At 39.1% G+C, this 13,649-nt stretch overlaps 1 protein-coding gene across 2 annotated transcripts in view; it reads left to right on the top strand.

Moving 5' to 3' along the window:
• ARHGAP29 (Rho GTPase activating protein 29) overlaps window positions 1-13,649 on the top strand; it is a 68,855-nt gene that overhangs the window by 32,285 nt on the left and 22,921 nt on the right. For both annotated transcript variants that reach the window (XM_066623648.1, XM_066623649.1), the window contains exons 3-8: window positions 82-225; window positions 6,939-7,035; window positions 7,703-7,775; window positions 12,275-12,341; window positions 12,801-12,938; window positions 13,202-13,266. In XM_066623648.1, the coding sequence (XP_066479745.1) occupies window positions 82-225; window positions 6,939-7,035; window positions 7,703-7,775; window positions 12,275-12,341; window positions 12,801-12,938; window positions 13,202-13,266 (584 nt within the window). The remainder of the gene's footprint in view (window positions 1-81; window positions 226-6,938; window positions 7,036-7,702; window positions 7,776-12,274; window positions 12,342-12,800; window positions 12,939-13,201; window positions 13,267-13,649) is intronic.

The raw sequence follows: 13,649 nt of genomic DNA, 5'->3' as shown, positions 1-13,649 counted from the left end.
GATATCAAAGGGAAATCTTACTTGCAAAAATTATGCAGATAATCTTTGTAACTTTTAACTATTTTACAATTTTCTTTTCAGAAAACCAAGATTGTCTGCATCAGGTTGTTCATGAACGTTTAGGTGAGCTGCTTCGTGTCCTAAAGGCAATAATTAGCAAACACCAGAGTCTCAATTCAGTGGACATTCTAAGTGCTGCAGGAACTGTCATTGCAAAAGTAAAAGGTAAGGGGATGTAATTCCTTGGGATCAGCACTTGGATATGAACTGGAAGTAGCAGGATTTCTGGATGATGCAAGATCAGATAATACAAATGATGTCTCGTGTAGCTGGCAATGCTCTGCCCATAGATGCTTAGTAATACATGAAATGGGTTAAGATTTGTAACGTTGCATTATGTTTCTGTGTGTGTGTGTGTGTGCGCGGGGGGGGGTGCACACTATCTCCCCTATTATGTATTTAGACGTTCTTATGAATATATTCTTCCTATTTGATAATTCCCTAGTCTGCCTCTATAGTAAAATCATTTATATAGCACTCTTCCCAAGTGGAACATTATCATAATTGTATTGAAACCCTGTCATGTAGACCAGGACTCTCCAAACCATGACCCACAGACCTTATCTGGTATTTTGAGATAGCCCTCCGCAATGTGAACAGTGCTTACTGTTCTGCTGTGCTACTGCTGCTTCTAGCTCCCGATCTGAACTGAAAGACACTGTGGGCAGTAGCATCTGCCTGGAAATCTGAGCTCAATGCCTGCTGGGACAATTGGCAATAGACATGACTGTCCAGAAGGTCTCTCGGTCCAGATTGGGTGCCAGGAGCAGCAGCAGCTTGTCAGAAAAGTTTGCACTGGGGAAGCCTTTACCAGTGTGCAGCAGTTTCCACTTCAGCAGTCTCCAGTGGTGCACAGTGGTCAGCACTTCTCAGTTTGGATTTTGCCTTCTGTGATCCAGCGTCCAAAACCCAGCTGCAATCTGGGGGTGATTGTTACTTACCTTGTAGCCTTGCTGTAAATGCTACAATTCCTGTGAAGCACTCTGAATACTTGGAAGCACTATATAGTACTAAGTAGTATTAAATACAGTGGTGCCTCGCAAGATGAAATTAATTTGTTCCGCGAGTCGTTTCGTATTGCGAAAATTTCGTCTTGCGAAGCGCGGTTTCCCATAGGAATGCATTGAAATTTAATTAATGCGTTCCTTTGGGCAAAAAAAGTCAGAACAAAGTCAAATTTGGTTTACAAAGTGTTTATTAAGTGCCCTTTAAAGGCATACCATATTTTTCGCTCCATGTAAAGTGAACAGCAGTCAACAGTGGCATTAAGAACCATTATCACTGTCATTAACAAATGGAGAGACTTAAAGGTTTGAGTACTCTAGTTTTCTGGAAACCCCAAGAACTCATCATCGCTAGAGTCAGAATGTATGAAGCTCATTTGCTCACAATCACTGACATCGCTTTCTTCCTCCCCCTTCCTTAGGGTGAATGTGAGCATAAACTGGCATGAAGATCCTCCCCCTTCCTTAGGGTGAATGTTAGCATAAACTGGCATGAAGATCCCCCCCCTTCCTTAGGGTGAATGTGAGCATAAAATGGCATGAAGATCCCCCCCTTCCTTAGGGTGAATGTGAGCATAAACTGGCATGAAGATCCTCCCCCTTCCTTAGGGTGAATGTGAGCATAAACTGGCATGAAGCATAAAAAAAACAATTTGTCTTGCGAAGCATGGTCATTAAAATTTGTCTTGCGAGTCACCAAAAAATCACAAAACGCTTTTGTCTTGCGAGTTTTTCGTTGTGCGAGGCATTCGTCTTGTGAGGCACCACTGTATTAACTTTGTATTACAGATTGGAGACTGAAATAGCTGATTGGGAAAAGAAATAGCTTTAAAAGCCACTCAATAAATTCATGACTGAGCTCATGCTCTTCACTTCTGTGTCTTAATAGTTGTCTGCACCAGATAGAACTGCAGGCTTCAGCCTGTTTATAGAAATTCATGGGTGCTCTGTGTTGAATGTCTTATGTTCACTATTACTAAGTTCACAGTCCTGGTCTGTAGGACAAATTTTTTTTACAAATTTAAAATATAAAGAGCCAGATCATGTGTCTTGACTTTTATGATAAAGGGTATGATTGTGCTTGAATAGTTTTAGCTATGCTTGATTCATTTGATAAGCCTTTGAACATATACAGTATGTTGCAGAGATGGTTTGAAGCTAGATACTGTTTTATCACTTTTTTTGAGGAACAGTAATATTGCATAAGACTTGAGATGGGAAAGAGAAACCACAAGTGCAAAAACAACTCTGCGTTGTGTAACTTGAGTTGTGAACCTAGTATTGTCAACAACTAGCGTTTCTCTGCAATCGGGAACTTCCTGATTATCAAGCAACATTCAAAGATGTAGTAAGCGTGACTTACAGTGCCTAGTCTGACTAAATGTAATCTAAGTAACAATTACTGAACTATAGCACATTCACTTGATTTTCTGAAACTAAGCCAAGTTGTTAAAAAATAAACAATGATAGAATATTTCAAGTTTCAGGCTTACTCGATTGTTTGCAGAATACTGTCTACAACCTAACTTGTAGCTCTAAACTTGTCATTTTATCATTTGTCCCACTGAAGTCTGGGTCAGTCTAAGTAATATGTTTAGGATTTGGGTGTCAGGTAGGCATCATTATATTGGCTTGTATTATATGGTAAAACCTCTTTTAGTACTACTTAATATACCTGAATAAAATTTAGCCCACTGTCTGACCTTCACCACCACCAAGCATTTCTGATTTAAAACTTAAAACAGTTTTGTATTTAGAAAGTGTCTTCCTGACGTTTTCAGGCTGTGTATTGCAGTGGTTCTCAAACTGGTGAGTTGTGACCCACCAGGTTGTGTAATGCTTCCCTGTCCCTTTAAGGGGAAGGAGGCAGTGACATGATTCCCAGGATCGTGTCGCTGAGGGGGGTACTTCGGACTTACTGTGAATGATGTAGGGCTGCAGCAGGCTGCAGGAAGTGCGGGGAGCCCTGCACAGCCCTTCACAGCTCTCCCCAACTCTTGGAATCTGTAATAAAGCACCTCCTGCAAAATGGATCGTGCCCTAGCCTCTCCCCGGCAAGAACTTACTGAGGGAATAAAGCTCCCTCAAAGTTTGAGATATGCTGGTGTATTATATTTATTATGTAAAAACTGAGAGGGACCTAGAACAATTGTGATAGTTAACTAAACTTCAACCCCTGAGAACATTTGAATATTTTAGGAGTCTGGTTCAAGGCTATCAGATCACAAAGCAAAGATACAATAAAGAATGTGGCAAAAGGACCTTAAAGAAGCAATATGAGGTTTATGGTTTGTTCCAAATTTAGTAATTCCACCATCCTGTATTCCCCTTTCATTACTTTGTATCTGCTTCTTTCCTCTAAAACATCCTGCTACAATTTTCAAAAAAGCAATCCTGTGTAATTAGGAGGAACTCAAGTATTTCAGCATCTTGGACTACAAACTAAGAAACCTCCAAAATGCTACCTAAGGAAAAAAATGAATTTGGTTTTCTTACAAGCAGTAATCAAATTATAGTGCCAAAATCCTGCTCAAATTTCTTGGATCTTGAAAAGAATACAATGTAATCTGGAAGCATTCACATGATTTTGTATCTATGTATGTTTATAATTTCCTTCGGAAGATTTGCTACATAAATGGAAAATATCCCTTTAGGCTGATGTGCTCAGCTGTTAAAAGTTCATAAATGTATGTGTTTTAAATGGTGACTGTTGACTGTGTTTACCTTAATCTTCCTATTTCCATTAAGTTGCATGCACTCTTAAAAATGTTGCTCATAGATAGTTGTCATTTGCAGACATGGAAATGTATTAGTACTCATTGTTGTTAGTGCTATTGTATGTAGCCAGGATGTCCTGGGGAAAAACTGTGCTCAAAGCTGATGTGCTCAAAGCTGATGTTATATCAGTGTGCCAGTAATGGCCGAAAGGAAGGCTTTACAAATCTTTGGATGGAAGCGTCTTGGTAAGAAGGTAGGCGTTTTCTCCTTTAATGTCTGCCTGTATAAATATAAAAAACTCCCTCTTCATTGGGAGGTGAAGAAACTTTTCTTGTATTTTTAGATTTCAATCATAGGCTCAAATCCTAAAAACTCTGATTACATTATGTTGAAATCATCTGCACTTCTTCCAAGACTGTTTCATGTCAGTACAAGGAAATGGCAAAAAATGCTACTGAAGGAAGACGACAACATGTCCATTTCTGGAAGGAGACTTTCTTTATGGTGAAGCCGTTCAGACTAGCAGTTGTATTAATGTGTGCAACTGTTTCCTTTTTCTTTTTGTATTCTAATTTCCTTAGTTAGGCAGAAGGTTAATCTGTAAAGTTTGTAAATTTCCATTCGTGTTTTTCTGCAGACTTCACAATATAAATTTAAATCTTGTTTGTGTTTGGTTTGGAAATTTTGTGTTGGTATGTAGTTGTACTTTTCCTCAGGTGAAATCTTTCATATAATACAAGTTTAGCATGCGATAGCTTTAAGAGAACTAGATAAAGTAGTTCATGGTTTGTAGCATGCTTGATCATGCTACATATGCTTAGTTTAAGACTTATTTGCTGTAAAAATATGTAGGATGAGAACAGCCAGACTTTATAAAATATGGTGGAAGTGGTTTTATAATTCTCCCTGCATTTGTTTTTAGGGCAGAGAATGCATCTCAAAACACCATCCACCACAGCAGAATCAATCTTCACTGTAAAAGTCAGTGTAGCTTGAGTGGCTTATTGCTTATCATAGTAAAATACAGTATTCACTGGCATAAACCTTTCTTTTCATAAAGGAAATCTAATGGAATATCCAGTTATGTATGTTGCTTTGGTTCGCTGTTTACATTTAGACACTTGGCAGGAAGTTTTAACTTAGCAACATCATTAACTGTATAAAAATTTATCTTCTTAAAAATCATTTTTCATATTTCTGGATTTTAGAAATTGCAAGCCTGTAACTACATTCAATGACTTTTCTTTCTATTTCAAACTTCCTAATTGAACTGACTTAGATTAAATATCTATTTGATTAGTCTTAGACGTTATGCATGTGATAGGTAAGAGGATTCGCAAATATTAAAAGGGAGGTTGTTTTAAATATTGGTGGAGGTTATTAGACAGATGATACCTGTGAAAAATGGCAACTGAGTTTTTTTTGGGAAATAACTTTTATAAAGGGAAGTTGGTAAGATGACAAATCTCACATATTGAGGAAATTGGCAATAATTTTGCTAGCCATATCTGAAATAATTAAGGGCAGCAACAAATAAGAAATGGATGCAGTCCAATTACTGCATCTAATGCTCTGCCTAATAGCAACTTCAAACTTGCTTTCATCCTGTCTGTAGAAGACAGAGGAAGTGGGGGTTGAGCTTGGATTCTGTCGATCTGCAGAATGGGAGACTAACTGCTACTTCCTCTCTCATTTCACAACATGAATTATTGTGATAATGTAAGTAGGGGTGTGTGTGTGTGTGTGTGTGTGTGTGTGTGTGTGTGTGTGATGAGCTTTAGCTCAGATATAAAATGAACCAAATTATGGTTAACTGACAAACACTAATAGTTACAGTAACTACCTGTTCTTGTTAATGAAATAATTCTGGGCACATTTACTTTACTTATTTTTTTCACAATCCAAGCTAAAAATAAAATGAACATAAGAACATAAGAACAGCCCCACTGGATCAGGCCATAGGCCCATCTAGTCCAGCTTCCTGTATCTCACAGTGGCCCACCAAATGCCCCAGGGAGCACACCAGATAACAAGAGACCTCATCCTGGTGCTCTCCCCTACATCTGGCATTCTGACTTAACCCATTCCTAAAATCAGGAGGTTGCGCATACACATCATGGCTTGTACCCCATAATGGATTTTTCCTCCAGAAACTCATAAAAATGAATAAAGCATTTATAAAATACAAGTGATAATGTCATTTGTCATATGTACATTGTTGAAATGTATCTTCCTAGGTGGCAGAACCCTAGCAAGTACAGAGTAGTGAGTCCATTTCTTCAGTTGCTTCCTTTCTATCAAACATAGTTGATTTCAGTCTCTGAAAAGAGTGTACCACAGGGGTGTGTGTGTGTGTGTGTGTGTGTGTGTGTGTGTGTGTGTGTGTGTGAGAGAGAGAGAGAGAAACTATGTTGCCTGTTTTGTCATTGATCTGAGAATTCTCTGCAACAATCTCAACATTTTGTAGTTAAACAGTCTTGGGGATTTTCATGCATGTCCTCATAACACTGTTATACTCCTGAAAGTGATCTCATGCTGTATAAATGTAGTTTTAAGTGGGTGGCAGGTTTCAGAAACACTGAGAATTGAATTCCATTTCCTTTTTCAAGTTTGAAAAAATATTTGATGCCCTAGGTCCACAGTTCCCAAACTGAGGCATTGCAACACCCCCAACTAGGAGAAACTGGTTGCTATCCCCTTAAGGGGAATGGTGACCTTAGCGCTCCTGCAATCATGCTGCTGCAATGAAAAAGGAATTTTTTTTAACTGACAGGGGTCCTGCTGACTCTCTTGAGAGTGTGGGGAGCCTGCAGACCCTTCTGTGGGCCTCCCCGCACCTCAGAACTGCTGCCAAACTCAGTTCCGACCCACTTCCAGTTTTGTCCCAGAGACAAAACCTCTGTCCTAGGTATCTAAAATACCAAGGGAATCTCTGTCGCAGGTATAGCAAATATATAGAAAGCTTTAACCACATAAATACCCAAGGCATCAATCACATGATCACAACCTTGCCCTATTTTTAGTATTTTTAATATACATCTTAAATATATTTTTAATATATAATTGTGACAGCCCTGTGGATTGATATGGGAGTATTTTCCTGACTTGTGGTACTGTAGCCTGATAAATATATGGAACTTTTGGTTTCCCCCTTAGCTGTGAACTTCAAGGAAGTCAATGAAGACAACAAGCGAGAATTCTTAAGTGAAATATTCTCTTCTATTGACACTCTGGCATTCACTTTTGGAAACGTGTAAGTAAGAAGGTACCTGTGATGTTCCTTTCGTGAAGCGTCCTTTTCAGCAGCCACCCAACACTTCCTTATCTAATTCTCTCTGCTCATTTGTCATTCTTTAGTGTCTTCTCTCCATGCTTATCCTTCTGTGGGTCATTAAAGGTAGATTTTATTCTTTCAGTGCCTAAAGATTTGGCACTTGAAAGCCATCTAAGGACTTTAACTTCAGTATGTTTTGGCCCATTCCTCCTTTGATTGCGTCGCTCCAACATTTTGTAACTGGATTCATTGGCTTCTTATCCTTTGTCCATGGACCTTTGTCCATGTTCTCTAATAGTACAGGTGTTTCACCCCTTTTCAGTAGGAAGCCAAGGGGACTATGTCTACTCAACAGCCCGCAGATGTGCTGTTTCCTTCTTAGGCAGGTTTTCTTGATTTGGGCATCAGTAAATTACTTTTTGAACTACCTACTTCTCAAAACTGTTTCCAATTGTAATAAAATAATAGTTTGGCAACCTTGTAAAGAATAAGTAAAAAAAATATTTTATGCAGACAAATGCTTTCTTAAAGTAGACACTGCAAACTTCTATATGACTTTCTGATCTGAATGTTTAGTAGACATCTTGTGTTTTTTTAAATAAGGCAATGTGTATTCTCTCCCCCCCCCCCCTTGTTCTCATGGCAGAGTTTCAGACTTCCTTATGGGAGATGTAGACAATGGCTCAGCATTGGGTCTTCCTGTATCTCGGCAGAGTCAGGTAGGATGACTGTGTTCTTGAAAGCTTAAAATAAATCTTGTTTTTAGTGATGGTGCTGTAGCAGACAGCATTTCCCCCTTGAATATCTTGCAGATTTGCATATACATGTGTGTTGTAGGAACCACTACATAGCTTTTTCTTATCTATAAGAGAAAAATTACAATAATTGTAAGGGAGACCAAGAGAGATTTTCATAGAATCATGTTTTATATTACTGTAGTTAAGGCATGTGTAGCAAGTAGACCTCAAGTAAGAAGTTGCAAATTGCAACATGAATGTGTACTTGTAAATCCCTCTTATGCTTTGACTGCTTCCTTTTTCTTTGGCTGCTTTAACAATACTTGGTTAAAGAAATGAAAATAGTGTAAATCTAGAAAAAGCAAAGCAGATTTAGCATTAAGAGTTCTTGCTAGTGTACTAGTGAAAGTATCACAAAACACACCCCACTAGTCCGCAACTAGGGTGCTGGACAGTTATCCCCCATCCTCACTAGGTCCAATCTGTTACAAAGGTGCAGAACTACTGCAAAACAATGCCCCTAAGCCCCAATGCAGCCAGCTAGTTTGGAAGGACACACTAGCGTTGATGGCGTCAAAAGCCACTGAGAGGTCCAGCAGGACCAATGGGGATGTACTTCTCCTGTCTAGGTGCTGGGTGCAGGTCATTAGTCAAGACCAGGGGTGCCCAAAACCCGGCCCTGGAGCCACTTGTGACCCTCGAGGTTTCTCAATGCGGCCCTCCAGGAGCACCCAGTCTCCAATGAGCCGCTGGCCCTCTGGAGATTTGTTGGAGCCCGCACTGGCCTGATGCAACTACTTTCAGCATGAGGGCGACTGTTTGACCGCTCATGTGAGCTGTGGGATGAGAGCTCCCTCCACTGCTTGCAGTTTCGTGTTTGTGATGCAGTAGCAGCAGCAAAGGAAAGGCCACCCTTGCTTTGTGCAAGGCCTTTTATAGGCCTTGAGCTATTTCAAGACCTTCATTCATTCATATAAGTTCATCTTTAATATATTCACTTATGTAAATTTATTCAAATTTTAAATGTAAATTATTTTTTTCCCCTGACCCCCCACACAGTGTCAGAGTGATGATGTGGCCCTCCTGCCAAAATGTCTGGATACCCCTGGTCAAGACAACCAAAGCTGTCTCTGTCCCAAAGCCCAGCCTAAAACTGGATTGGAAGGGGTTCAGATAATCCACTTCTTCCAGAATTCCTTGAAGTTGAGATGCCACCAGCTGCCCAATCGCCTTGCCCAAAAATGGGAGGTTGGACACTGGCTGGAAATTATCCAAGGCCATTGGGTCTAGGGAGGGATATCCTCAAGAAGGAGCAAACCGTTGCCACCTTTAAGGCTTCTGGCAGGACTGCCAACCTGAGAGATTAATTCACTATCCACCGCATTGATTCAGACAACCCCCCTGCCCAAAAGCAGATCATAATAATCCCACTGGGCAAAGATCAAGAAAACAAGCAGCAGATCTTGCATGCCAGATAAATCCTATCTGGATCCTTAGGCTGTATAAACTGTAAAGAATCCCAAGTAAGTGGTCAGGCAGTTGCCTGAAGGATATCTAAAGGTTTCCTCAATGTGGAGTTCAAGTTGAGTCGAACTTTGCAAAAGTATCACATGGTTGTTGAAAGAATTGAGTACTGTTTGCATATTAGTGACACCAGACTCAATCTCTGAGCAGAAACTGCAAGCTCATACTCTAAATTTAAAGTAGGATGATCTTAAAAAAGATTTTAACCTGTTGATTAGGATAGGAAATTCCCGCAGCCACCATGCTGTTTGCATGTATTCTAGATTTGTCAAAGGAACTGCTTTTAAGTTGGATAGCTCAGAACCATCAGAACAAAACGGTGTTGATGCAGGAGTAGAATGAGGTGTGCCTTGTTCCGGGGCATTGTTAAGAGAAAACAATAAGACACAACATGTGTAGAATTTAAAGATGGGCTTTCAAGGCTTCCTCCTTGGCAGCTGGCCAGACAATTCAGGGTGGAGTGCGTTTGTAAAGGAGTTCATGAAGTTGATGTTGCTTCTTCCTCACATTAGAAATGGAAACCTAAGAAAAACTGATATTGCCCCTTTAGTTGATTATGTATTTGAAATTATATTCTGCTTCTTTAATGTATTATCAGTTTAATGATATTCAAAACTGGAGATTGACTTAGTTGAAGGGTGACTGCTGTGTATAATTTGGCAATTTCATTTTGACTGTAGCCCTATCTGCATGAGAAAAAGAGAAGTTTGAAAGGGGAATGCTGTTGAAAGCCCCTTATAGATGCGTAAATGAAATGTTTTCAAATGGCACACAATTGTAATAATAATAATAATTACTAAGTATTTATATACCGCCTTTCTGTTCATTGGATTACTCCTCTGACTTTATTCAAGGCAGTTTACATAGGCAGGTGTTTCTAAATCCCTCAAGGGGATTTTTACAATCATAGAGGTTCTCTTTCAAGAACCAACAACATTTCAGAATGGATCTTCCTGGTTTGGTCTCACTTCTGGCCTCCAGTTCTCCCACACAGGCTAACAAGCAGCTCCATCTCTCACATGGAGGGCAGCCAAAACGCTTCTTGCACACACCAAGAGCAGGTGGAATCACTCAGCTTGGCTTGTCAGCTGCTTCAAGGTCTCTCCATTCAGGGAGCTGTGGATGTCCTCGAACTGGCGATCTTCTGTTATCTTCGGGTTAACGGAGGCTCTACGCTCTAGACCAGACCTCCTGCCCTCCCAGACCTCACAATGATCAGAAGTGAATGCAGCACAATGTGTTTCACAGGGGTTTTATAAGATACAGATGATATACCTACATCAGTTTCATCTGTGGAAAAGTGGCTTAGGTCTAGGCCTTGCTGTAATAATGCTTATCTGTGTAAATACTTTATATATCTTACACATTAGCTTTCTTATGATGTTGCTTTATGATGTTGATCTGTATGACATTGTCACTTTTTGGTGGGTCATTAACACTTTGGTCCAGGAGGTCCCTGAGGCCCTTCCAGCACAGGGTAGGCAGCTGTATTGTGTCAAATCCATGATTGGTGAACCCATGGATGAGAATGGCCTTGAAACCCAAGGTCATTCTTTGAGCTTCATAGATGGGTATGGGTTTGAACCCGAGTCTTTCCAGTTGTAGTTGGCACTGTTGCAATGAAACACACAATAGTATGTAAGAGTGTTGAAGATGGTATAGGAGTATGGTTTCCCATTCATTTTTTTTCCCATAGCCCTCTTTGGGCAATGCAGTTTTGTTTTCTAAAGCACTTCAGAGTTTTCAAAAGACTACAGTGGGCTGTGAATGTGCGCACCATGAGCAACAGTGTCTTCTTCACATAACCTTCAGTTCTTTGAAGAAATTGTACTCCATCTTCAGCCAAAGGCAGCTTTCCTGTTGTACTAGAAGAAACAAATCTTTTTACCAACTGTCATTCTCCTCTGATTGGTTGAATGTATGCATGGTTGATAAGCATTCATAATATGCTTAACTTACAGATGATTGGTGCATTGTATATACTAGGTTTTGTGTTTCCACTTAATTATTTTGGTGTAATTTGCTTTGAAAATTTTTCATTTTTGCTCTGCATAGTCTAGATACTTTTCCCTCAAGACTGACTTCTGTTGTGGGGATTTCACATTTTGCAAGCATTTCAGAAGCATTGTGTTTCTCACAGGGAAGATAAAGTTATTTCCACTGAATAATATACTTATTACTTTGGACTGCTCAGCCTGTGGTTGTGCAAATAACATAGGCATGTAATGCGATATTAATCATAATTAATGCAACTGCCCTTACTCCCAGAGCTTGTTTTGTTTTCTGAATCTCTTTTCAAAGTATATTTTTATGCTTAATGGACTTTGCCACTCCCTCACTGCTCAGCTCCATGTGGGTTTGTCTGTACTGTTTAAGTAGCCAGTGCCACAAGTGAATCTCACAACTTCATGAACTGCTTTTGGTTCAGGTCTTTTTGGAGGCCACCTCTTTTTCCTCACTGTGATTGGCATCCAACCTTTTTTTCTAAATGGTAGAAAATGGATGCATCTCTATACTTCATCTACTTTACTTGAACAGAGTATTCTACTGTTGGTGTTGAATAGAAACTTTTGGGGTATTGTGCAAAGTCTAAAGGGTGTTTGGGGTCATGCATTGACTCTGCAGAGAGTCTATTTATAAATTAGCCATCTTTTTTCTTTAGAGAAAAGTTGCCTCCTTTTGTTGAGTAATCAGCTCCATCAAAGCTTTAAAAGGCTGCTTGAAAATGTGTGACACATGTAAAGTTTTCACCGGTATCTAAATTGTCTTGGCCTCTTCAACCATTGTAGATTTAAGAGGATTGAAGTTATTAGGCATGAGTGCTTCTGCTGTGTCAGTATGACAAATAAAGCAAGACAAATAAAGCGTGTGTGTGTGTAAGCATAGCTTACATTTTAAATTTTTAGTCATGGATTTCTTTAGTTCATGCTAACAGGCTGTATTTCATTACACCGCAGTCTTTTGAAAATCTTTATGTGGATTCTGGGGGATTGCTGCATGAAAGGGATGACATTCAAGGAGCAGGTAAGCATTTCCTATGTATGTATTTTGAGTCTTATTTACCATTTTAGCATGGAAATGTATAAAAGCCAGGAATTTCACATTTATGTTAATACTGAAGGAGGAAAATCACTGGTATTTCAAAGCAGAGGGTTTAGGATTAGGTTAAATCTCATTGAAATTTCAATGTGTTGTGTAGAATGTGGAGTGTTAAAATGAATTTTAGTTATTTAAGCAGACTTCTGTAAAGTCATTATTGAAGAAAACTTTACGCTGGCCATATGATGCATTAAGATATAATTCTGTGACCCTTTAATTTGTGCTTTAAAACCCCTGTCACTTATATTTAGTGTCAACAAGCATTAAAGAGACTCTGAGATAAGAACAGCTTTAGTCATCACAGTTGGCTGATACTGGCTTTGCTGTTGCTGTGTGTGGTCATGTCTAAAATTCACTTTTTTGCATTTGACATTTTGTTTTCAGGACATCTAAGAGCTGAAGAAATAGATAGCGTTCTCTTAAGAAATGACAATGGAATTGAATCTGCTCTGTCCTATGCTAAGGCGTGGTCAAAATATACAAAGGACATAGTTGCATGGGTAGAGAAAAAGCTGAACTTGGGTGAGTGGCTCTTTCTGGCACCTAATAAGCTTTGCCATGATGGAATTAAATCTGTTATCAGAATTGTGCTACAGACTGTCAGTAATGTGATTTCTAAATTAGTAGCCCTTCAGTGAAATGAATGGAACGATATTTTGTTTTCTGAGACTGAAATATAGTAGTGAAATAGTGTCTATATCTTATTAAATGAAGATTAGAGAGGTTTGCGTTTGCTCTTAGCCATTTGCATGTACGATCTGAAAATGTTTTTTCCTTCCCTACAGAAATGGAGTGTGCTAAAAATCTGGCCAAAATAGCTGAAACAACCAAGACTATTATTGGTCCCCAGGTGAGTGTTCAGTTCTTAAAAGAAATGCAAAAAAATTGCTATCCACAAACATTATTTTTGGTGATGTTGGAAATCTATTCAGTCATGTTCTGCTGCCACCAGTCTCAAATACTGGTAGTAATATGTGCTGAATCTAGTTGGTAGTTATTTCTATTTCCTATTCGAACAGAAATTTGATAGGAGGGATTGAAGTAATAGACACAATCTTTGTATACGTTTAGTTTTAAAAACAAAAACTTAACACCCTATTCTTCTGAGCAAGGCAAGCAGAATAGCTTAAAAATGCTAAGTTTTTCTGCACTATTCCATGTGTTAAATAACAAATAACTTCCATAATTCTTTTCCTAATCATGTTTTATTAATAGACATAAAGTTCATTTGCA

This window comes from Tiliqua scincoides, chromosome 4, assembly GCF_035046505.1.
Source record: "Tiliqua scincoides isolate rTilSci1 chromosome 4, rTilSci1.hap2, whole genome shotgun sequence".
NCBI lineage: Eukaryota > Metazoa > Chordata > Lepidosauria > Squamata > Scincidae > Tiliqua > Tiliqua scincoides.
This window is presented reverse-complemented; position numbering and strand designations above follow the sequence as displayed.